The 25,782-nt window shown below is 39.3% G+C and overlaps 3 protein-coding genes across 4 annotated transcripts; 1 reads left to right on the plus strand and 2 right to left on the minus strand.

Annotated features, from left to right (window-relative positions):
* The first annotated feature begins 899 nt into the window (after positions 1-899).
* Positions 900-1,382, plus strand: LOC135639079 (ethylene-responsive transcription factor 9-like). The gene has a single exon (XM_065152830.1). The coding sequence runs from the start codon at positions 900-902 to the stop codon at positions 1,380-1,382; it is 483 nt and encodes a 160-aa protein (XP_065008902.1).
* Positions 1,383-2,814: 1,432 nt separating this feature from the next.
* On the minus strand, positions 2,815-16,698 carry LOC135633825 (uncharacterized). Of its 2 annotated transcripts, none has more exons than XM_065143765.1 (21): positions 16,430-16,698; positions 16,256-16,338; positions 15,003-15,080; positions 13,854-13,985; positions 13,610-13,660; positions 13,376-13,519; positions 13,159-13,281; positions 12,942-13,019; positions 11,480-11,572; positions 11,284-11,406; positions 9,096-9,179; positions 7,395-7,493; positions 7,100-7,288; positions 6,100-6,175; positions 5,500-5,603; positions 5,159-5,418; positions 4,525-4,611; positions 4,180-4,407; positions 3,557-3,635; positions 3,401-3,464; positions 2,815-3,243 (listed from the first exon to the last, which is right to left on the minus strand). In XM_065143765.1, exons 1-21 carry the CDS (start codon positions 16,518-16,520, stop codon positions 3,098-3,100), a joined length of 2,412 nt encoding a protein of 803 aa, XP_064999837.1. In that variant the 5' UTR covers positions 16,521-16,698; the 3' UTR covers positions 2,815-3,097. The 2 variants fall into 2 exon arrangements, with proteins under 2 accessions (XP_064999837.1, XP_064999842.1); XM_065143770.1 differs by having other exon boundaries at positions 2,884-3,243; positions 3,401-3,460; positions 3,553-3,635.
* A 6,510-nt stretch (positions 16,699-23,208) lies between these two features.
* On the minus strand, positions 23,209-25,779 carry LOC135633836 (protein WRKY1-like). Its single transcript, XM_065143776.1, has 4 exons — positions 25,745-25,779; positions 24,511-25,368; positions 24,309-24,434; positions 23,209-23,705 (listed from the first exon to the last, which is right to left on the minus strand). Exons 2-4 carry the CDS (start codon positions 25,281-25,283, stop codon positions 23,582-23,584), a joined length of 1,023 nt encoding a protein of 340 aa, XP_064999848.1. The 5' UTR covers positions 25,284-25,368; positions 25,745-25,779; the 3' UTR covers positions 23,209-23,581.
* Between the last annotated feature and the right edge of the window lie 3 nt (positions 25,780-25,782).

Raw genomic sequence — 25,782 nt, forward strand, 5'->3', positions numbered from 1 at the left:
AGACAGTGCCTTCTTAATTGCTCTCCCAACACGCACTACCCCGCTTCCGTCACACGTAATAAGAAGCACCCACTCACCCCTACCAATCTACTTACTAACTACTTACCCCCTCACTTACCAGCCCTGTAGCCATGTACGCCGAGACCCGATGGAGCCCGCCTCAACATTCCTCCAATCAAGAGTCAGGTAACGACCCACCCACGAAACTTCGATGGAGCAGCAAACCGTTTACGTCCTCATTTCCCTTTCGCCCCGTCGCCCACGTATATAAGTCAACTTATTAACTTGTTACCCCGTCAAGTACCCGCCACCGAGACCGGGACCAGGGGTGGAGCCCGCCTGAGCATTCCTCCAAAAACGAGACAGGTGCAGTCCCGGGGGGACGGCGAGCGTTTTCTCAATACATTTCCCTTTCGCCCCGTCTCCCGCACCCGCGTGGGGCCCCACCCGCCGTACGGCGAAACCCGCCATCTCGATCTTTCCGCGGGTGGTTTCTTCGCCGCTCGTGGCCGTCACGTAGGCAGGACGGGGGCGAGGGGGGTGTTTCCGTCAAGCCGCAGACCGCATCGAGGTTATCCGAACACGTGTGGCACCCCACGTCGCCAGCCGTCCGTTGGGCCTTGGACGGCTCTGCCCCGTTCCTTTTCTCTCCGTGATTCCCGTGGATTGGTGGGGGCACCGGATCAAACAGTGGCGCCGCGGGGGAATCACCGCCGTCCATTCAATGCGCGCATATTGATGGCGACCATAGAAACAAAGCTCGATAGTAAATGGCGAAATAAATCGAAATTATATCGAATACCTGTCGGGCGGAACCAAGACCGACTTCCCGGCTATAAATACGCTGCCCGGCCTCCCTCGCTTCGCCTCAAAGTCTTCTTTGTGCTCGTCTTCTGGCGATGGCGGCGGCGGCGCAGGGAGGAGGAGGAGGAGGGAGGGAAGCGCACTTCCGGGGCGTGAGGAAGCGGCCGTGGGGGCGGTTCGCGGCGGAGATCCGGGACCCTTGGAAGAAGACCCGCAAGTGGCTGGGCACCTTCGACACGGCTGAGGAGGCGGCGCGGGCCTACGACGAGGCCGCGCGCAGCCTCCGCGGCCCCAAGGCGAAGACCAACTTCGGCTGCCCGGGCGACCTCGGAGTCCCGCCCTCGGCGGCGCAGGTCAGCTGGGGAGCCGTGACGCGCTGGCGATCGGCCGCGGATCTGTCCATGGGGCATACGCCGGCGGCGGCGGGCGGCGGATCGGGGTACGCAGGGTACCGACTCGAGGTGGTTGAGGCGGCGGCGAGGGAGGAACAGGAGAGGAAGACCGTGGCAGCGGCGGAGGCGCGGAAGGAGAAGCCGCCCTTCTCGTTTGATCTTAATCTCCCCGCTCCTTTTTTCTGAGTCAGATCGGACGGCCCACATCGCTCCATCGCTTCCCCACTCTCCCTCCTTTTATGCCGCGCCGGTTTTTATTGCTCGCTTTTCTTTAAAGCCGACTCGCCTTTGTTGTACAGTCTCTTATCAACTGAGTTGGATCAGCGAGTTAGCTGGTCACTGGAATCGCCGGGTCGACTCGTCCCTCCGTGGTGGGTGACGCGCGTGTTGAGTCGTTAGTGGCCGACAGCTTCTTTCCAATCCAATTGACGGAAAACCCACCGAGCCTACACGATAATTACTCCAATACCGGAATTCGTGCTACGGCTCGCGCTTTGCGTGGCGTGTGGAGGCTGTTCTTGTCATTTCGTCATAATGACGTTGTATTTACGCTAACGCCCTCTTCTTGCCCCTATTCTTGAAATGGGAAAGAAACCGGCGGCCGGCAGCTCTCGCACGCACGCACGCGTCGAGCCCACGAGGGCGGCCGTCGCCGAGTACGAAGCGACGGAAGGTAGCATAAAAACGCATGGCAAAAGTGGGTCCCTCGCCATACCGCCTTCTCCATCACGACGTCGGAGAAATATATATATATATATATATGGGATTTTATACAAAGGGCGAAACGGAAAGCGGCCGCCTGCGACACGCGCCGTATAAGGCCGCGGCGAAGTTGGTGCGGTGGGGCCGCGTCTGCGGGGCGGTTTCTATGGAGGCGGCAAGAGGAGCGGCCGGGGCCCGCCAGCTTCTCCCAAAAGTCTTGCCTTTTCCGTCAGTTAAGCCGGGAAAACGTTGACCGGACCGCGGCACTCGACGAGCACCGAGCCTTAGCGCGTGTGACGCGGCGATTCATTTTTATCTTCTTCGGACGTCAATTTTATGGGCTTTTTTCCATAATAATAATGATAAAACAAACAAATATGGAAGAAAAGACGGCACTCGTGGCGCGCAGGAAAATTCCCGACAGCGGACGCCAAGACAGACAGCCAGCAGATGGAGCGGCGATAGGTCCGAGGAGTGGCCTGTGGCACGTCGCCACGTGTGGTGTAAAATTGAATAAGCGAGAAGTGATCACGTGGGGGCGTTCTGCCACGCCGCACGCGTCATTACCTCCGCCGCTGTGGTAGCGATTTCATAGGGAGGGCGGCATCTTAGGTAAAGGAGACATCAAATCGGCTTACGTGTCGCGTATTGGTTGGTGGGAGGAATGACGCCAATTTGGTCTCCACTTTAATGAGCAGTGGAGTTGGGGAAGCTCTCGAGGGAAGATGGCCCCACGTTTACCTCTTCGGCTTCCTTTCGTGGGCGTAGAAAGCGTGCCTCTCGGCGATTCCGTTCCAAGCCTTACATCACAAGCTTTTCAACTTCTGGGGATAAAAGTTAGTGTTGCAAGAGGAGCCCCGTTTCACGTCAGTGCTTTAGTTGACTCAAGACGCAAAGGATTACGATACAGAATTCATAAAAAAAATGTGGGAGAACTATAATATGATCACAACCATTAACTATCTTGGCATCCGCATCCATATGGTTATCAAGAACACATTCCAACTCATAATCACAAGTCAAAACCTTTGCCTCATATACCGACACGCAGTGTCGGAAACCGGCGAGCACTATATGAATAAAAGATGAAGGCCAAAATAATACATTGGTGTAATACAGTATAATTTCTATGCAGAGTCTAATTCTGTAGAAGACATTCGAACCAGAGCTTCACTCCCAACAACAGGCATGTTGTGTCTCTACGCTGAAACCATGCCACTTTGAGAGATGGTGTCACACGACCGATAGCATTGTTCCGGCCACTTGGGGTAAGCACGTTTGTACAAGCTCATGCATACAGTGTCATGCTGCTGAATGACACCATTGAAAACACACTTCAGAGCCCCTGAAGAACACAAAGAACACCATGATTCCCTCGACCCAAAAAAACAAAACATATTACTGGCAGGCAAAGCAGTTAGGGTACGGACAGTGAGTATTTATCAATCGAATAATATTGAATTTTGATTGGATATGAGTAGTACTACAAAACATATACGTACCATGAGTACCAACAGGTTCTTTGATGCGACCACGGCGACCACATTTGGTCCATATCTCCACTGGCTGCATACACAGAGAATAAAGTGCATCAGAACATGATCCATCATGGATATTATTTTTAGCACCTTGTCAACAGTTCTAACTGCAGCACTTGCCTTGAACCATCTAACATCACCGGGAGTGTGAAACATGTACCGCACAATGGCTTTCGATTTTGATACTCTCTGTGGGTAACTGCATCAAAAAAGCTTCCGGTTCAAACTATTTTGAAACAAAGATGAAAAGGAAGCACAATGCTATTATGTATGGATCTGAGGAACAATGGCACTAGAACATTGCTCGCTGCTGAAGCTCATGGATGCATGACTCCAAATTAATCATTTTGTATTATACCACCATGCTTCAGACGACATTAAGCATCAATGAGGCAAAGGTGCACCAGTAATAGTAGGGCCCTAGGTGAAGAAAGAATTCCATGGACTTTGAAAGAAGAAAGGATTGCTTATTCCTTAAACATCAGACACATTCTCCTACAGTAACCTATTTGGACCCTAGGTTAAGAACCAGCTGATTTCGGACCACAATAGTTCTTTGAGAAGTTGTTGGATAACCAACTATTTAACAGAGGTTTTATCCTGGATTTGGTACATAGGACTTTGTTAAGACACACAACATCATGGATATTTAACTCTCATAGCATATATCCATATATAAAATTATCACTCTATACAAATTAAAGTTACCATGTGAAGAAAAACAGAGCTTAAGATAAATTTACCCAGTTAAAATGATTTTCTTCAGAATTATCCTATCAGGATCCACACATTTTAGTGAACCAATGGCAGCAAGAGCAGGAGGTTCTCCATGCTGAGTCTTCAGGACAATCAATGGCAAGGGAGGGAAACTGATAGGGGCATAAACAGATGCCACTGAAAAACACCCCGGATGTAGAAATCTCTCCATCTTATGCTTATCACAGTTTAAGTCGTCAGAAGAAAATAATGGCCTGCAAAAAGACCATTTTGAGGATTCTTCAACTTCAGACCAGAATCTTAAGATTAATGACAAGATCTGCATGGAATGGGAGAACCTAAAATTATATCCAAAGAATTCAGGAGTTTACCTTGCAAAAAACTGACGGAACCCCATATGGAAACTGAACATCTCCTTGGATTTAATAGGAGCATCATATGAGTCATGTTTCTTTATGCTGTAAAACAGGAAAAAAGACATTGTAAATGCTGTTTGAAATATAGCTTACATGTCTTCTTGCTTCTTAACTTCCAGCACGTAAACAGAACTTAGGAGGATTGCATTACGGTTGCATGATAAACGAATGCAATGATACAGATGAAATGTTCCAGCTATTAAGTTGAGATCCCCCATCATACATCACTTTAGAATCTTCTATTAAGCCTTCTACATTTCTACTTGTCTCCAAAAGCAGGCATCATTTTCATGGTTTACATTAATAAAACAATTAAACATGAAATGTCACGCATGGAATTTAATTTTTGTGATGATTGTTGCAGCATACAGATGAAATGACACTCTCGGTGATCATGAATTTGTGATGTAAGAACAATTAGCAGCGATTTTCAAGGTAAGTTGACCCACAAGGATCTATGGGATTAACAAAATTAAATCCAAATCACATATTTAAGGACAACAATCAAAATCAACTTCCTACATACTACCACAATCAAATATATTTCCAACCAAGTCTGGAAAATTGAAATTTTCATACAATGAATTACCTGAAGTGCAGGACAGACATCTTTGATTCATGTTGCAAAAGCCCACATGCTACGACAGGTGACTTTTTTGATGGTTGACATAGCCTGGTAGCAAGATCCAATGGCACATGCTTTAAGTGGAGTCTTACGTAGGATCCTACTGGAGCACAGTCATCCATGCTCCCTTCATCTATATCAAGAACCTTTGCAAGGGCATTCTTTTGTGTTCTAGCAAAATTGTCGAAAGCAAAAATTCTAGCATATTCAGGTGGCAATGACTCCTGTCAATGACAATAACAAAGACAATGCATATAAGAGATAGATAAATAAATATACTTCAAAAATTAAGATAGAATACTCACTTTAGGATCCCATGAAGACGTACGGAAAGACTTCAGTCCTCTGTATCTGGCAAAACGCTTTTTAGCTGGAACATCGATTGGTGTTTCCACTTCATCAGGAAATTCTGCGAACAAATGAAGTAATTTGGAACATCAAAAACGTGTGCACCCAAAAATCTTCAGATATTTTACTGATACAAGAAAGGATAAACAATTTCAGGTTTCTGTTAATCTGTCTAGAATTTAATCTATGCATCAACAAAAAGTTACGAAAAAATTGTAGTAGGAAATTGAAGGCTTGAACTATGTTGTTACCGGCCAATAGATGAAGTGAAAATGTGCAAACTTCATTAAATCATTTAGCAGGTAAGCACGAAACAGATTCAACTCATACCATATGTATTGGGCATCCTCTTTACCATCACATAGTCATTATTCATATTTTTCAACAAAACCATTTCTGGTCGATACATGTTTAAGATGCTAAAATCAGACAAAAGGTTTACCATAGAATATCTGAATTCTGTTGTGAACAGAACAAATAAATTTTAATGTTGAGTTTGTTTACTTTGTAACACATATCATACCAAACAAAATAAAGGCATGACAGTAAATAAATACCTTGATCATCAGCATATGCTTCCTTAATTTTTTTAATCTCTGCCTCAATCTGCTCCTTTGTCAAGCTTTCCCCATCCTGAAACATGTAAGTAAATTCCCCTGACATTATGTACCAATAATAAAACCCAAAGAAATGCACTATCATTAATTTACATAAAGAATATATGCTAAAAACTAGAAAGTTATATAAAAATATAAATTTATAAGAATATGCACATGAATAATAAGAAAGAGAACTGAAACCCAGATGATCCACATGAGCACCATGCATAAAGTTTTCAGTAAAGCTACAACAAAGCATCATATAGCAAGCAAGGGGAAATATGATAATTAATATGAAATATCAATTTATTTTGCATAAAACTAAATGTGCATGACTGCCAATAGCTGCAGCTCAAGTTTCGAACAAAACACATATTAAACTGTCTTTATTTTGCTAATTCGGTCAATTTACCTCCTGCTCAGTTATAGCCAGTTTTCATGACTCTAGAAATGTTAAGTTTCAGCTGGATTGCCTAAAAGACTTTTTTTAACTCTGATTGACTTCTTGAGCTGCTAATGCTCAGCTGAAGGAAATAAGATCAGCCTTCTTGAAACAGTTATTGAAATGTAACACCATTGAAACTTAACCATAAGTAAAAGGCTGAAGCTGCCAGACCAAATATGTTCATCACAGACAATCTCAAACCTTTTTCTGCAAACTTTCAACTAAAAGATAACAAAAACATGTTAAAAGTATGGTTTTGTTATCTCAAGTATCATGCAAAATCATATCAAGCAATACACACTAAACATCAACTATCCAGTCCCTTACATGTTTTTTGTTCTATTTTTCCTTTTACCCCACATCATTTTAACTTGGAAATCCATAGATGCTACCAAATACTAATATGTGGACAGGAATTCAAAGGATATGATGCAATCTAAAATGATGTGGAATATGATAATTATCATACTGTATCAACTTTCCCAGAACAGCAATAATAACATGAAAACTCACAGCCATCTCGGTATCAGCCTCAGTTCTATCATCAAAATTTTCGCTGATGAGTTGACATTCATCAACATCTGAATTATCAGAACCATCCCGTGTCGTTTGATCTTTCTGTACATCCAATACCATGCCATCACTCTCCTCATCACTATTGTCTGAATCCTCATCATCTGTATCCTCTAAAATCCAAGCAGCCTGCAAACCATGACAAGAAAGAAGTGCATGATAAAGCTTTCCAGCCTTCACTTGTACAAGGAAAAGACAGCAAACAGATATATGAAAACTCAGGTGTTGAAGAAACCTGGTAATCTGAGGTGCCTTGAGGAAGTTTCTTCCTAATCAACTTCTGCTCTTTGTTATTTATATCAGCTTCAGCAATCTCTGCCTCGGTTGGCCATGTCTATTTAACATAAACAAGTCAGCAATTACCCTAAAGAAGCAACTGTTACAAAATAAGAACTAAATGCAATAGGATGACACAATGTTCTGCATTACCTATGAAATTTAACTGTATAACTATAATATTCCAATTCCTTACTCTAGTTGCAGTCAAAAAAATTTGCATGACTAGCGCCAAATGATAAAAGTTATTCTTTGGAAGAAGAAGATTATTGGCTGCTACATCATGAGAAGTTGAACTGGCTTCTAATTAATATTAGTTATCCGAGCACCAAACGCGTATGTGATAATCGATATGGCTGAACATAGGGGTGGCATGTAGAGAGTGGAGCCGAGATGGCATGTCAAGGTTTGTATTTTCTGCAATGTTCTTCATGGATTTCCTCTCTTTTACATATATGGTTAAAAAGAAGAATACTAGACGCCTAAGTGCTTAAGTACAAGGCCAAGGAATCACAAATTCATGCCTGGTGTTTGGCATAACATCACCGTGTTCACATATTAGGGAGGTTTCTATTTAAGACAAACTACAGATATAAATTCACCATGAATGAAGCAGAACATAAAATCATAATTCCATGAAAACGCAGATTTTAACATACTCTTGTTTACAGAAACCCAAAAATGCATATTGCATATAACAGCACTTTTACATCTAATATTGAGTGAAATGTGAAGCTTACTCATGCATCAAGATGCTAGATCTAAAAGCATTGACTAAGTGAAACATTTCGCATGTTACAAGCTTATGCAAATGGGAGGCTCACATAGAAAACTAATGTTTAAACTTTAAAGTCAAAAAGAGAATGGATGATTCTGTATGGACAAACCTCGGCCAACATAAGTAATTCACATTTCTCTGCTAAACCTGAGGCAGCACCTACCACTACTACAGGCTGTCAGAAACTAGTACACTAAGGCATACTGTGGGCCACACCACCATGCCATGCAGATCCAAATGGACTCATGTGGTGCAATGTAAACCTTGATCTCTTGAAAAGATAAAGTTGACACCATTTATTGGAGGATATATTTCGTGTTCACAATGAAGAACGAAAAATATTACCAACTTCAGCTACAAAAAGATAAATTGATGTACTATGGGGAAACCTACCATCAACCTGAGGTTGCAACTGTACATGCTGTCAGCACATGCCATGCTGACAACCACAGTATGAAAAGAACAAAAGAGAGAACAAGAAATGAAGAAATGAAAATGACTCATCGCAAGCTTAGGAAGGGCTATCCATCCAGTATAGCCATCAAAAGACCAAAAACAACTTTACCAAAGACATCAGCATTGCAAGCTCATGCCATGAATTATACAAGATAAGCAAAATTAACAGTAAGGTACAACAGTTTATGACTCAAAACTTTCCTACCAACCAGTAAATAAATGAGACGTGGTCACATGATAAAAAATGGAACAGAAGTGCATCATAAGGCAATGGAATAACGAAATAATGGCAACCTTTCCATGCATTAGTGCCAACAAAATTCAGCAAATATGTATAGATCTTGCTTTATAATCTTTTTAAAAAAAGCAATTAAGTGTAAAAAAGCATATATAAGTTCACCGGCAAAAAGTGAACTTAAACCTAACCTGTTCGCCTGCAAGAGGGTCGGGTACATTTTCAACAACCAAAGGTTCCTGCTTCATAGGATCTGGAAGTAGGGTCTGAATGACCTGAAAATTATCTCAAGCAAAAAGTCCAGTTAAGAGTAGTTCACATCAAGGTTCGCAATACCGTACCGTACCGGAGTTTCGATCTGGGCTCGGTACCGGTACGGTACGGTATACCGCTTGGTACACCCAGGTGTACCGAGCGGTATATTTAGACGTGCCGAGCACTGTAGCAGTACTACTACAGTGTCGGAACGGCAACATATGGTCCGCGTACCGAAAGTCTGTCGGACCAGTACGTACCGCACGTACCGGGCGGTACGGACCGGTACTGCAAACCATGGTTCACATAATATGAGGACAAAAGAAAATTAAAAAAATGCATTCCATGGATAGAGCCAAGGGACAGGTAAGCAACATATAAGCTGTAATAAAAGTTCTTCAGAAAATAAAAGTAGGTGAGAATTCAGATGTTTGCCACAAAATCTATTCAAACTCCTCTAAATGCATACTTATATATATTTTCAGGTGGCATACTCTATAATACATTTGACAACATGAATCACTAATAAAATTATCCTATAAAAGAATTTACCAAAAAATGGATAATATTTAGATTCATCTCCAAAACAAGGGAATAAATGAACTCATGAAACTACAGAAACTAATAAAGTTCACATATGAAAGAACAAGATAAATCCCATATATGTTCCAAATAAATAAATGTATCCAGTACAGTAATAGACAGTCCTATACCATTCCGCTAGGTAAATAAAAAAGAAGTCATCCATATTTAAAACTAAATGCTTGGTCAAACCGGTAAATTCCGAGTGCGGTCTGACCAATATACAATGTCAAGTGTAGTTTCAAGCTGAATTGTAATTTTATCAGTATTTTCAAATGAATTTTCGTCATTATTTCTGGTCTTATTCTAGAAGTTCTAGTATCTATATTTTGAGTTGGATTCTTATTTATAAATCCCCTTTTAGGTAATAAGTTGTTGTAAAAATTTCTAAGCGACTAGGAATTTTAAACGAAAGAAAATGCATCTTTAAGTAGGATCTTAAATGTTATGAGTTTGTTATTTGGAGATAATGTTGATCTCTGAATCTTGTAAGAATAGTAAGGTTAACCATACTCAAAAAATTTAACAATGTTTACTAAGTTGAAGTCAATATTGTTATAAATGATTTTTCCTCTACTCAGATTATGAGGACACGATCCACACGTGAAACAAGTTTGATGTGAGAAAACGCCCTAGGCATAACTCCCAGGAACCAGACTAACTTCCACTTGTTCCATGCAAACTTCTGCCTATTCATCTGATTACTTATTTTGATACCTTGTTTCATATCTTGAATTGATTTATTATAATTCATCTTTCTATTTATTGCCTACAACTCCAGCAACCTTATTCCTGCATCATAATGCATCATCAAAGATCCTACCCTTTATCTTTATCCTACATCACCTGCAATGTTTTTCACAGTGAGCTCCCGAAAGCTTGTCAGATATCATTGGACCATTCAGCTGTCCCATTCACTTGAAGCCTCAGTCTATCAGCACCATTCTCATTAAAGCAGCAAATACTCTTGCTACATTTTATACTGACCCAACAAGATGTACATATATTGTGCAAAATCCCATATTCAAGCCTTTGTACTGACAGATGCTGCTATAATATTTTAAGTAATACATACAAAGTTATCATTGGGTTCATAATCATTCACATCTTGTCAGAGAACTAAAGCATAATAGAAATACAGGAAAAAAATTAGAGTATCATATCCTCGAAGTCACTCAATGGAATGTTCAAACCAGAAAAGGACAATGCTTGTAAACTAACTTAATTTCAGCTAATGTTGACTCTAAAAAACAACAATTAATGCCACTGATACATGTAAGATGATTATCAACTAAAATTATCTTAGAAATGTAAACTAATTGGGCATCGAACCACTTTCTTAGAGCAAACTAAGTCACAGAAAATCTATTTGCTGCTCCAACTATTTGAATTCAAAATAACCACTACAAATCACAATTTCTATATAAAGAACTTTGATGGTTTAACAAAGCTAATATGAGACCTTTTATGATCAACTTAAAGCATAAACAAGATCTCATCATATGCGCTTACTTCTCGAAAAGAGAAACTCAAGTTTAGTACCTGGAAATCACGCATATCATCTGCATCCATTGAGTTAGAACTTTTCCTTTCACTCATAGGGCATTGATCCTTCAGGACATCTATCCTTCCTAACTGAAAATCCCCTGCTCCTGAAACATGAACCTAGATTGAAAGAGCATTATAAAGACAGGCACTAAAACAAAAGAATTGAAAGATGCCCAAGAATAACACTCACAAGTTGATTCACGGAAACACTGTGGGCACGCACATAACCCGACAGAATCAAGGAACATGTTCCAGGATTGCTTTCATCAGGTTCTAAACTTGCCTGATACAAGTTAATTAATTGAGCATTAGACATAAATACACTGTGTATCACAAAAGAACATCAGATTGTCCTGTTAAAATAACAGCATTCAAGATGTCGGCAAAGTCCAAACAAATTTGGCCAAATAAAACATCTAAGAGCTAAAAATCATGATAAAACAGTCCAGATAACAAAGTATTTTGCCAAACAACAAAAGAAGTGCAACTAAAAGTACAATGCACAGAATGAGATCTAAGATAGAACTGGAGTATACATTTGATCTATTTTGTAGGGAGAAATAAGTTTAAAAAGAAAACCCTTTTCCTTGTCAATTCCATATGAAAAATTTTGTCAATCTGCTAATGGACCAAAGTACCAAGCATGTGCTCAGCACCTCCTCTATGTCCTTGCTGTGCATGATCGCCTGTCCTTGCTCCAGTGTGATAGACAAGGCACAGACAAATGCCAACCAGCATCCACCTATTATGTACCATAATTGGCAATGACAAATAACAAGGCATGTGCATGCATACCATAGCATGCTACATAACAATATGTCAACCACAGAAAGAACATGGCATTTTATCCTTAATAACTTCAACGACCAATATAATCTAGGTCAACTGATTAGTGAAACAAAAGTGCATCATAATGCAGAGTGAAGCATTTCAAAATCATGATCAGTGAAAATCAGATCCACAGAAAATTAATCTAAAGGCAGGGAAAAAAACAAACACGCAATGCATGAAGTGTGCATTTGTTCAAATATTGAAAGCGATGAACTTGAAAACAAGAAAAAATTTATCCCTAGTGCTGATAAGCTGATAAATTCTGATAATTTTGATCTGGAACACAGAATTATTATGAATGCATAATGATAAATAAAGGGGCGATACATAATTAGGCATATAAAATAGCTTATCAGAAATTTTAAAGCAAAATTTCATGTTAGACATCAAGACAGTCCTTTGAATTTTTTATATATCAATATCTACATACTAGATCTTAGATACATAATTGGGCATATAAAATAGTTTAATCAGAAATTTTAAAGTAAAATTTCATGTTAGACATCAAGACAGTCCTTTGAATTTTTTATATATCAATCTCTACATACTAGTTCTTAGATTACCCTCCATGGACTTATTTGCAAATTCATGTCTCTGGCATGAATCTCGACATTACCCTTAAAGCAATGATGGTCACTTCACTACCCTTCTAACCTACCTATATCCATTTGCAGATCCTTCTCTCACTAGGATTGGCTAAAAATTACATTCCATTCTCAAGCTAGCTACTCCTCAAGGTAGAAAATACAAATTCTAATTGACCAATATTAGTTGATCATTAAATCAATACAATAACAAAATTATGCATTCATAGGCCCTACCTCTTGAGACATAAGATAAGGTCGTTGATTCCTCCAATGAGGACATGAAAGGCTTTGCTCCTTGAAAAGCCACATGAACTGCAAGACAAGGAAAATATACAAATTGTGATTTATGTAATAGTCCAGACTAGAGAAACCAAAAAATATGGCACCATGTAACTCTTTTGGACTTATCCCATCAGAATTAGTTTTTAGCCAATCATTACAGCAGCATTACCTTGTGCAAGTCCTCCTTAGAATCTGCTGGATAGAATTTACAATCTTCAGGCAACTCAGAAGCAAGATGAGAAATGCATATTTTTTTCAATTCTTGCTTTCTTTTCATGTCCATAGGAAGATCCTGATGGTAAATTCAAGTATTCAAACATCATATCACAAGTTATTATAAGCGAGAAATTTGTTTGCATGAACAATTAGTACAACTAAATACTTGCCCGAATTAAGACAGCAGTACTAGGTAAACCAATGGCTCTGAAGATGGAAAGACACTGTTCCCCAAATGGATCTATTAAACTACTAGTTTCATATCCATCATATAATGACTTAGCTGAAACTACAAATGCAATCAGATCTGCAACCTGTTTCAGAAAATATCTTGGATGAGGTAAAAAAAATTGCAAAGTGCTAGACAATAATAGTCCATCTAGATGCCTACAGAAATGAGCTACCTTTGCCATCTCCATGCATGACAATAAATCTCCATGTGGTGCTTCCAAGACCTTCATTCATTATATCATGTTTCAGAAATATATTTCATATAATTCGTAGCTTAGAAATAAAGAAACAAAAAGAAATATGGCACAACAAAATGGACTTTCATACTGCATAGAAGTTGAAATTTTCAGGTAGAATGACAAGATCACAGATAACCATAGGAAGACAGTACAGAGAGTTTATAAAAGAGGAACAAACCGTCAGTCGAAATTTGTAGGTTGGGAAAGCAACTGTATTCGAGAAAGGTTTTGTATCTTCTTCTGATGACAATGTTAAGAGATCTGTTGCGACTTTAACCAGATTTGTAGATGAGGAAAGGTCAAAAAGGACCTGCCACCAACAACAAAAAAAATAGATTAACTTCAAAGGTCATGCCTAAACTTCTCTAGAAAAGGCAAAATTGCATAATATATACTTCCAAAAGTTGGTATATTTTGTATTTGCCCCTTTTATATTTAAGGGTGCGCACATGCACATGTGCACACACACACACAAGCTCAAAAATTTTCATACATGTCATTGCAGTTAGCAATTAGCATAATAATGTTGAACATCAAATTGGCATCAATACGCTCTTAAAAATGTTGGGATACATCAGTCAAATAATTGGTAAAAAAAAGCATGCTGGGTACTTTTTTTTTTCCAAATCAGTGTAAAATTATAATTTTTGAAGGGATATATATATATATATATATATATATGAAACATTACTAATTTGGAGGGGCAAATATGTTCTTTCCCAAATTTGAAAGGATAGATATGTAAAACCACCTAAAGAAAGTATAAACTCTAAAGTTATGAGTACATGCAACAAAAGAGAAAGCAACATGCATTTGAAGAAATAAAAGAAGTTAGCCACAAGATGTGGTCTCCACCAGTTATACCACTAGCAAAACCTGGAAATAAGAGCTGCTTCATCTTATTGGGGTAATCACTACAAAGGATACTGATTGAGCAAAAATTAATGATTCAGGAAGTTTTTCTCTCGTCAAAGCACTCTATTATTCAGGTGCTTTGACTATTATTGTTCAGCTTAAAATTTTTCTTAGATGAATTATCTTAACAAGTGTTTGGAGTATTTAGTCAAAGAAACTTTCCAATCAAACCAACAATTGAGTTTGTGAAAAGGTAAACTATTTTAAATACCTCAAAAACCCAATATGACACTTCCACTCAGTGATTAACCAGTATATAGATCCAAAATTTGCAAAAAGAGCACAGTGCTGCACTGATAGAATAACTACAGTTCTCAAACTTAGCAATTGCTTTGACAGAAAAAAATGATAGTCCAAATAATCAAACGGAACATTTATGACAGAAAATGAATATAATACATGGATTACTCACAACAACTCGAGGAGGACTAGCTGATCCAGTTGACGCTCTTTTCTCCTTTAGTAAAGCAGCCCTTTTCTGATTGCGGATCTACAAAATTCCACATGGAAAAGAAAGAAATAGTGATAAGCAATCCCAACATAAATGAATTATGACTTTTCCAACACAGCAAACATAATCATGAAATTTCCAAGCATCAATGGCAAATGGAATATAACTTGAAAAGTTGTGCTGATTTACAGTAGAAAAGAATTTGTTTGTCACAAAACAAAAGTAAAATTTCCGCTTAATTCCTGAGATTAGTGAAATCAACTTAGCATACGAATACTGCAAGTCAGAAGCTTAATGAATGCTCTGAATCATACATGTACAACAAGTACTTAACCGTTTCTAAAGAGTCAATCGTAAACGGCATCAGAAAAAAGAAAAGTTGGTCAAATTGTACCAGTAGTGAGCAGAAAAACAAGCACAAACAAGAGACGAGGGCATAATAGGTAGCAAAGAAGAAAAGTTGGAAAATAAAAGGAGGAAAATAAGAGGTCAATGTTAAAATCAAGGGAAGTAGAATGGAATTAAAAAAATGGCATCCCCAGATTTCTTTATATACATAAGCCATTATCTCTAGGCCTCATTGTCACCCATAACTGCACAATATTGTTAATAAATGCTTAATCTGAACAAAATCTCCACCCTCGTTATCTATTAGAAGATCTACCTCCAGACACAGTCTACATGACATCAAAACAGAACTGTAGGAGTTTCTACGTGTAGCACATATATCATAGTACTATATTTTTTTTTGGTGCTAGAACCCGCTAATATTTATGAAACCCAGTAGCTAGTGGAAATTATATCTAGGACACTATGCGTTTACTACAAGAAATATTCACAATTCTTAATTTTTCTGTCACTAACCTTATTAAACACCTTATGAATTCATTTAAACATCTCCATTTATTTTTGGGTAGATGCATCTAATTTCGGATGAAGAGCATAAAAGGATTTAGTTTGCTATAGAATCACAACACCGAGACATGGCCAACAATTTGTTCTACACTAGAATTTGCATAAATTTCAAACATTTCCCCTATCTTAACAAGACTTCTGTTTGTTATACTAAAGAAACCCATTTTCTTGATTTACTCCACTGAAATTGCAATAATAGTACAGCTACTGGAGGAAAAAGAACTTGCACATTGCAGAAGGATTCCCAAATTACGCTCGAAAGCAACGATAACAATGTTATAGTTGTCAGTCATGCATACCGTTTTGCTGCGCTGGATCCGAGCAGCACGGGCGCCCTTCACGGCGGCACGGTGGGAGTCCGGCTTCGCAATTCGACTCTTATCTGAATATCCAAAGAAGAATCAACATACAGAAAACCAAAACTGCTAGGAAGAGTCAAATCCTCCGATTCCTGATAGAGAAGGCAGTCTCACCGGTGCGCGAGGTCCTGTGAATCTGGCGAGAAGCTTTGGAGGCGAAGCGGCTCTTATGGGCCTTGTTCACCTGCGTCCGAGCGCCCCCCATGGAGGCCGAGGAGGTGACGAGACACGGAGAAGAGATCCCGAGGGGGAGGCTCGAACGACACTTCGAGGAGTTGGGAGGGACGCCAGTACGAGCGCGAGAAACCCTAGCGGCTCAAAACCCCAGCAGATGAAGAAACGGCGGGCGCGGGCAGCACGCGACGGCTGTGATTTGATCCGATAAGGGGGAAGTGAATCCCGCGATGCATATATATACCCTGCCGATCGGATTCGGATCTTCTCTTGCGAATAACGGACATCCGATATGAAGGCAAGTGTTCACACGTGGTGGAAATTCCGTTTGTTTGACACCAAGAAATAATGTCCAATTATTCTTAAAAAAATAAGAATTGAAGTTTATGAAAACAGTTTAATAGATACAGAAAATATTCTAATTATCAAAGTTGCATATATTTTTATTTTCCTATTTTATGCAAATCAAAATAAAAAATTCTCTAATAAATATTTATTGCTTACTGAATTTGGTACACAACATAGCAGCACTGCTATAAATTTGTATGCAATGTATTGATGTTACTTGGACATTTATATTAGTCAAATACATAGTAAATAATCGATAAATGTCTTGATTATTTTGATTTCTGGTAGATTAAAATATACGAGAATTTATGATTTTTTTTTTAACAAAGAATAAACGATGAAGACGAGATTCGAATATCTTTGATGAACTATCGATAATAAAATTATTTGAGAAAAATGAAACAAATGTCATCAAAAAATAGCATCAACATTGAATGAATGACATTTTTAGCAAGCTATATACATCAAATGTCAATGGTGCTTGTGGGAATTTAGCAATGCCACAAGTCAACCCAAGTCCAAAGGGTGTCTTTTTGGACCCTTCTATGGATAACATGATTGACCCAAACAAGCTGCATGGTCTACAATGCTGATGCTGCAGAAATCAATTCCATTCACTGCTTTTAATCCAAAAAACAAATTTTGTCCTAAATTGCTGATTCTGTTCCACATTTATGAAAACGTTTTCCGGGAAAATTGGAGGCAATTATAACAGAAATAAATAAAATAAGTATATGATATTTACAAAAAATTGGTAATGCTGTATTTATTTCGGTCGAAGTCTTATTTCAGATGTTATTTGGTTGTTTTTGTTTTTTTTTTTTCTGATTTCAGTGAGGGGAGAATAAACTGAAAACAAAAATCTCTGTTTCTTGTTTCCGGAAACACCAAAAACAGAAGCAATTCCGGAGGAGGATGGCTTTATGGCCGCAGCCCCTCTTCCATACAACAAAACACGCACGCCAACACTTCTGGCATATGAATCAAACATCTATTTCCACCCTCGGCTTCTCTGCTGCTCCAAATCTTGCATCCCCTTTGGCTTCCTCCTCCGATCCCCTCCACGCGGTTCCAATCCTATTAGGATCTCCAAAATCTCGTCTTTCTCCTGCACCGATTTTTACCAAGTCTTCCAATCCCGAGAAACTGGTTCCAAATGAGAATTCGAGCCTCAAAGACTCCACCTTTGAGCTCCATTCCCGATCCCAATCCCGTTCCGTCCAATGATTGTTCGAGTCGTTGTGAAGGTCTCGATCTCTTGGTGATGGCAGTTATTGAAGTCTTTGGAGACAGAGCTTTGGAGATGGAGCACAATGGAAGCAATGGAGCCGGGGAGGAGGAAGGAAAGCGAGAGGGAATTGGGAAGAGGAAGGAGGAGCTGGATGGCGGAGTTGAAGCTGGTCCGAGGGGGAAGCGGGGGAAGAGGCAATTGGCAATGCCTTCTAGGTTCCAGGATTCGGTGCTGCAGCCGTGGAAGAGGCGCACCCGGCGGCGACTGGGTGGGGCGAAACCATCAGGTTGAGTAGAAAGGTTGGGTTTTGATTACTGCCTTTTTGCTTCTGGGGCATCGAATTGATCTTTTTTTCATGTTCAAGTTCTGTAGAGATCGAAAATACGTTCAGCAGTAATCTGAATCATGTATCAGCTTTCTATCGCTATAGTTAAATTTCAGGAAGAATGATATGAGTTCGTTCATAGTTTCAGATTGATTCGTCCTCAGATTTAATTCCAAGATTGTTTCCTGTTGTTATTTGCACATTTTCACGTTGCTGGAACGTGGAATGGGGATCTCGTTGTTCTATTTTGTGTCTAGGCTCATTAGTTACCGTGATTAGCTTGTTTTAGTCCACGAGTTGAATTTCTAATTCAACAATGTGATCTTTTCCCAAAATTGAGTTACTTGATTCCTTTTCTACTTAGCAATAATCCAAACTCTGAAGTAGTTTTCAAAAAGTCCCAAAATTTTAATTTCATCTGTAACTTTCTAACTTAATTTTCAGTGCAATCATTAGCACCCAGTTCTTGTATTTTGGATGAACAGATATATACAGGCCTCTAGGTGTTTATAGGACAACATAATGCTTTTGACAATCACTTAAAGTGTGTACAAGCGAGGACATCGGCATGCAGCTATTTGTGGTTTGCATGTTCTACTCCTACTTCTACTTGTTCCAATTAGTCATTCTTGCAGATCAGTTCATTGCCTGATTGCAAAATCAACCACATGAGAATTCATAGTTCTTTTCTTTGATACTGGGCATTAGTTAGTTCGGCACCAGGCAGTCATAATCTTATCTTGATGCATCCTTATGGTTCCTAAGGTTATTAATGATGCCTTCAAGAGTTGTCTAATCTAAAAGCTTCACTGTTGTACACAAGTTTTTTTTTCTCTCTAATTCTTTTAGAGTAAGCCTGTCATTACTTCCCAAGATATAAGAATGCTTAGATAGAACCTTTCTTTTGGTCTGGCCATTTTACTTGTAATTTCTTCCCAAGGATGACTGGTGAACTGGTGTCTCAGCTGGTATGTCCTTGTAGTCTTCTCTATCGCTGGTGTACGTGCTTGTGCAGATTGAACATACTGATCCATTTGTAGTTAGACACTGTTGTCATTCTTTCGTGTGCATATTTCTTGTCGGTGCTCTACAGTAAAAGTTAGTCCATCTTCTTGAACCATAGCTTGATGCTTTGGCCTACAAGTATTGTATTTACTAGAAATAATTCAATCAGGACCGTTCTGTATCATTATAACTCAAGAAATTAATGTTCACAAAGTCAACAAAGCAATGCTTACAGTTTACAAAAAAGTGTTATTTAACATTGTTGCATTGGTTAAAATAACTGAGTGTCCACAGATACAAATACCTAACAACTAGAGCTAGAATTTATTGTGATGCTTCCTTGTGGCAATCTTATACTTCATGGTCTCTAGGTCTTATAACTAACTTCTTCCTTGATAGTTTAATGCATTGCTAGAAAATAATTAGCTGGAGAAGCCATATCAACAATGTAAAATATACAGAATAAGCACAATTAGCCATCATCAAATAATTGCTTGGAACTCATGTACTATGAGTCCCCAGCTGATGCTAGAATTTGTTAGACATCAGATAAGAACTCATTGTGGACAATTCAGTGCGCTGATGACTATGAATTTGTGTTTTTTGTAAAATTTATCTAGTTCATGAATATTAGTAGCTGTCACAATTGCCTTTCATGTATATTCTTAAGATCTTAAGAATCATGCACTACAAGACAAGCTAATATATCTAACCAGAACAACATGTTATTTACCACAAATAGATCATTTCTCTACTCAGCATATTTATGCCGTTATCTGTGGCAAATGTCCTGAGGAAACTTCCACTTCCATCTAAATTCATCTTTTCTCTAGTATTGTAAACTTTTGCAGATTGCTCTGTACCCAATGGTACTTCTATTTTCTTCTTGTGAATGTCAAGTTTCGTGAAGAATTGATTATTGTATACTAGCAGATTAACTGCTTCTAGTCACATAGTCGTAACTCAAAGTAGAGTTCATGTCACCTTCTTGTTAATTGATGGTCTTTGTACACATACTATGCAACATATTGTTTAATAGGCTTAAAAAGTTATATGACATACATAGATGCATAATCCAATCTTTAATATTAGGCCTGTTCTTTTGACTGATCCTGAACAATTCTGGTCCATTTGCAGTTGTCTCATTCAGCTTTTCATCTATGAATACCTTGAATTAGTCTTCTAGGATATCATCCAGCATTATTCATAGGATGAAAAAGTGTCTAGCATCACAAAGTTAACAATGTAGATGGTGCATTTTGATGTGGACAATTTCTCACATGGGAGTGTATATTTTGGCATTGACGATACTGAGAAAAGTTTGATTCTAAGCACTGTCAATATAAAAGAGAAGATGAGCACTACCTATTGCACATGTATCGGTTGATCCTAGGTACCATCAATTATGTGTGTAAACATAAGCACTATAAATGCTACATGTATCCGAGTTTGTAAAGGTATCAAACAAGCTGAGGAAATTGTGTAAGGGTCTATAGATGACCAGTGTTGTCCTTTATCACTAGAACAGACTTTGGGTATATAGGTCAGTCAGATCCTGTGTTAAATAGCGAGTTAGATTCCACTCACACTTTGATTTGCATTAATAGTGTGTAATCCATACCTTTCAGTTCCAAAAATTGATACAAACATGTTGAGTTTTAAATTCTTTTGATCATAAATCATGCTCAGGGTAGGTCTATACAGGGGAACAACTTCTCATCTATCTTTCTTCAAAGGAGCTTCACATTTGACATGATAACACTTGTATCTTTCCTGAAATGTCAGATCCAGTTGAAGTCCATCACTTGGTTCTTTTATAGCCTTAACCTCAGACCATTGGATGCTCCCCATGCCAAGAAGCTAACAGCTTAGTGATGTTTATGAATGTTATGAGTTTTAAACTGATACAGTTGACTTGTTTTCCTTGGACATTTGGTCTGCTTTTTGTTATTGTAACTTTGCTTACAATTAGTGTTCCATCACTTGGTTCTATGTATAGCCTTAACCTCAGACCATTGGATGCTCCCCATGCCAGGAAGCTAACAGCTTAGTGATGTTTATGAATGTTATGAGTTTTAAACTGATACAGTTGACTTGTTTTCCTTGGACATTTGGTCTGCTTTTTGTTATTGTAACTTTGCTTACAATTAGTGTTCGATCATCTATATACGGAATGAAGCATTATTACTGCTCAAAAATTATAAGTTGAGGGAACTTTGGTCTTTCATGTTAGCCAATAGTGTTGGTTCTTCTGCCAAACCTGGTAGCTTCCTTGACAAAAGCAAGCTTGGAATGTTGTTGGCCTCCATTCCAGGATCACTACTCAAGGTCAGATCATACTAACACTAGATAGCAATAGTTGTGAGAGACACATAGTTAGCCAGTAATGGAAATCTCTGTGATGAAGAAGCTCTAGTTGAGATGATTACAGGGGGAGACTTCTCATTTCCTTCAAACCAATGTTGCTGTGTGTTTGCTGCTCACCTACATGAAGTTCTTAAATTGCTTTAAACCCTATAGCAGCAGACTGACTGCAAATTGTGGAGATAAGTGAACATGGATACATGCAAAGTCTTGGTGTAGGATTAGTCAATTCTGTATTGAGCTCTTTTTCATTGGATTCATTTTGATATGAGAATAGTAACCTCACCAAAATGGAAGCAAACAACTAAATGTAGAAATATCATAGCATATCAAGTTATTCAAAGTCAATTGACAACTTAGTTTGTTGAATCATTAAAAACTGACCATTTAACTTATTTTTTCCAAAAATTAGTTAGTAATATTTGTTTAAGTTTTATTACCAAATGGGAAGACAAAGCACTGATGGCCACAAGACATTGTCTTGGAACCTACCAAGCCATTCTCAAATAGTACAGGTCAAAAGGCATGGAAGCATCAGCTTTTAAATACTGTGTGTTCTGTATCTATCTGTATCAATTTTCTTTGAAAGCAGTTTGTCTGTGTTATTATTTCTCAGAGAGAGAGAGAGAGAGAGAGAGAGTACTAGTCTGTGTCAGTGTTCTGTTTCCACTTTTAACTATTTAAACCATTTGATTGAGGAAAACCATTGGATGTGTTTAGGACAAATGTCCACTCATTTATTATAGATAAATGATTTCATTAAGTACCTTAATAGATGCAAAATAACTAATGAGTCATGAATGGCTTATGTAATATGGATGGTCAAGACCTAACATCAACATGTATACTAATAAGAGCATCTAAATATTAATAACAATAAGCCTTATGAGCCCTCCCTATCAAATCATTCATAAATATAAGTAATTTGAGTGATAAATTACAAGTAAACACAAGGGTGTGAGAAATTGAAATTATAATATTATAGACCAGGATTTGGTCTCTGAAACCAGTATGATGAACAGTTGTCACAGGTTGCTGACAGTGTCTGCTTGCAGGAAGACTCAGTTGTCTGTTTCTTCTCTCTGCCATCAGCTGCAGTTTGGCATTTTGTGTATCAATGTGAGTACAACACATTGCCCAGTGCATGGGGATGACTTGCCACATCCAACAATGGAATAATAGCACTGTAACCCAACAAGAGCCCCACCATGGATTCTCTGGTGGAGCTGGTGAGGAAGCATTCATGTCTCTCATGTTGAGGATAAGCTGGAAGTCATGAAGAGCAAGACCTTGATATCTTGCTCATATCATTGCTTTCCAAATACTAATTTGATGTACAGAATTCAGACACATACAGCAAAGTTCAGATGGTGAACATAGAGAACAATAAGCAAATCCATGAAGTGTCAAGAACAGAACCTGCATAAATGCCAATAATACACAGGGTTTTGCATAAAGGATTCTATTCTTCCAAGCATGAGACAAGCTTTTAAGTGCTTTACAACCATGGCTTTCTACTGTCAAAGCACTTCTATGAAGTTCCAACCAAGCCTACTTCAAACAAATAAAGTTCACAAAAATATGTCAATGATGGTTCTCATAATACTCAACTAATCAGTAGCATGCTTTTGAGGCACTATGGGTACATCTTCCTTGCATCTCTCACAGATTCCCAGAGACCTGGAAACTTACCATGTAATGACTATTACCATGACCTGCTTTTCTTGAACACAAGGAGTATTTACAAGATAAGCTCAAAACACATTTCAACTAATTGCTAAGGACACCTCCACCAACCTCTATCTGTGAGCAGATCTAGTCATAGCTTGGCATGGTTGTGCTCTCCTTCATAAGTCACAATCAACATTGTCGGATCTTCGATGCACCTCTCGACATGCTTTCTTGCAGGGCAGCCCCGCATGCTGCTGCATTTGTAGTATCCTCTGCTCGGTTTCATTCAAATAATATTTTAGTACTGAATCAAAGCTCACCGGCATAACTAATAACATGACAAACAATATTTAGATAGTAAAGAGAGCTGATTATGCTAACACTTTCCGTATCATCATAGAGAACTACAATGCAGTTATTTAATCAATAAGCTGGTTGAATTATTAGCAAAACCTTCCAGATTGCTTTTGTGACTGAAAGGTGAATATGAGACCGCAAAATGGCATCCATAACTAGTCATCGAACCGTAGAGACATTTACTAGTGGCATGAAGATTTACCAAGGTTGTTTCGATAACCCAACATGTTCTTAATTAGCATCGAATGATCCGAAACAGTCAGAAGTAAAACAAATGTGCTATCCAAGCTTTCAAGAAATCCAACAAAACAACTCCTAAGTCCATACAATTTGATTATGTGAAGAAGAAAATGAAAAATACTTGTTTATTATCACTGGCTGTTTGAATTCATACACAATCATTTGTTTTTATAGATAACAATGATGTTAAGGGCAATGATCAAGCAATAATCCATAAATATATTTTGCATTAGGTAACTTAATGAAGAGGTGTTTCACAAAGCCAACAAAACTAATACCTAGGATAGGGAGAGCCCTTGATTGGCTTCTGCCCATACTTCCTCCATGAGCAGTCATCAGCAGGGATGTCTGCAAGCTTGTTACTGATAGCAGGAACCTTGATTGTTCTCTTCACTCTCAATTTCCTGCAAAAGAACAATCAAAAGATTCTGAATGAGAATATCATCTTGAGGAATCAAGCCAAATCATGAAAGGCCTGACCTCTTCTTCGAGCAGTGGCACCTGCTTGTTTTCCCACATTTGCCTCCGCTTCCATCAATTCCTCCACCAGAGCACCTTCTATCATGCGGGTGCCAGTTCATGGGATTGGACAACTGCGGTCCGCCGAACAGGTTGAAGGCCTTCCCATCCATGCTCCCCATGCTTCCATCGATGCTCAGGGATGACAAGAAGGACCTAGAGGACGACGCAGTCGCCGTGCAACTCGAAGTGTCAAACATGAGGTTCAAGCCGCCGTTGCTCCTCTCGCACATCTCGTTCTGGAGCTTCAGCTGTTGCTGAAGCTGGAACAGACGGTTGTTGTGCTGCTGGTGGAGGAAATGGAGGTGAGTGGGGGTAGGACTGCTGAGGGTCGCTTGGATTTCCGATGCAGGGTTCTCAAGGAACATTCTTGGTGGGATTTGTGGAGGCATGTTGGCAGTGGAACCCAACTCATTAACTGGCTTCTGTAGTAGGTTTCTTGGAAGGAGTTGGAGCAGCACCGCAGAAGGGTCAGCTCTGGAGGCAGCTGGGTTGTCTAAGAAGATGCTGTGGTTGAAGCGGAGCTGATGGGGACTCTTGAGCCTCCTCAGCCTTGCATGGCCAACACCATTTCCAAGCATCGAAACAACCTTGGTAAACTTAGAAACAGCAGTTCCTGTCTCTGCCAGTAGACTCTTGTGAGCTAAGGGTTGGTGTTGTGTCTCAGACAGTAAGCTCAGCACTCTGTGGCAGCTCTCCACAGCTGCCATATTAGCGTCTTCCACTCCTTCCATTTCAGCAACCCCAACAAATCCCGTCCAGGCTCTCTTTCAACGACACGAATCCCTCATCTGTCCCAACCTAGAGAACCAGAGAAATCTGAGCAACAAAAATTACACATTTCAAAAGGTCTTGCTAATCTCTTTCAGTCTCGAAGCGTGAAAAGCAAATGTTATGATCCAAATGCGACTCAATCAAAAGAAAAGGGGAAGAAAATCGAAGTATCTCCTGTAAAACAGATTAAAATCATGATGTCTCCAAAATCGAACACAAGAAACCGCCATGAGAGAGGTAAGCTCAGGGGTTCCAAGGTCCGATTTTGACGATACAGACCAGCTAAAGCTGCCCTTTTTTGCCTTGCACCGATTGCATCAAACTAAACTAACACAGAAATACGCAAGAAATACTAGATTTCAGAGGAAGGGTGAAAACGAGAAGGTAAAACCCCACTATAGAAGAGAGGTGAGAAGGAAACCCTAAGGGATCGGTTGCCGAGGTGGAACCGTGTCGAGG

Source organism: Musa acuminata, chromosome BXJ1-3 (assembly GCF_036884655.1).
Source record: "Musa acuminata AAA Group cultivar baxijiao chromosome BXJ1-3, Cavendish_Baxijiao_AAA, whole genome shotgun sequence".
NCBI lineage: Eukaryota > Viridiplantae > Streptophyta > Magnoliopsida > Zingiberales > Musaceae > Musa > Musa acuminata.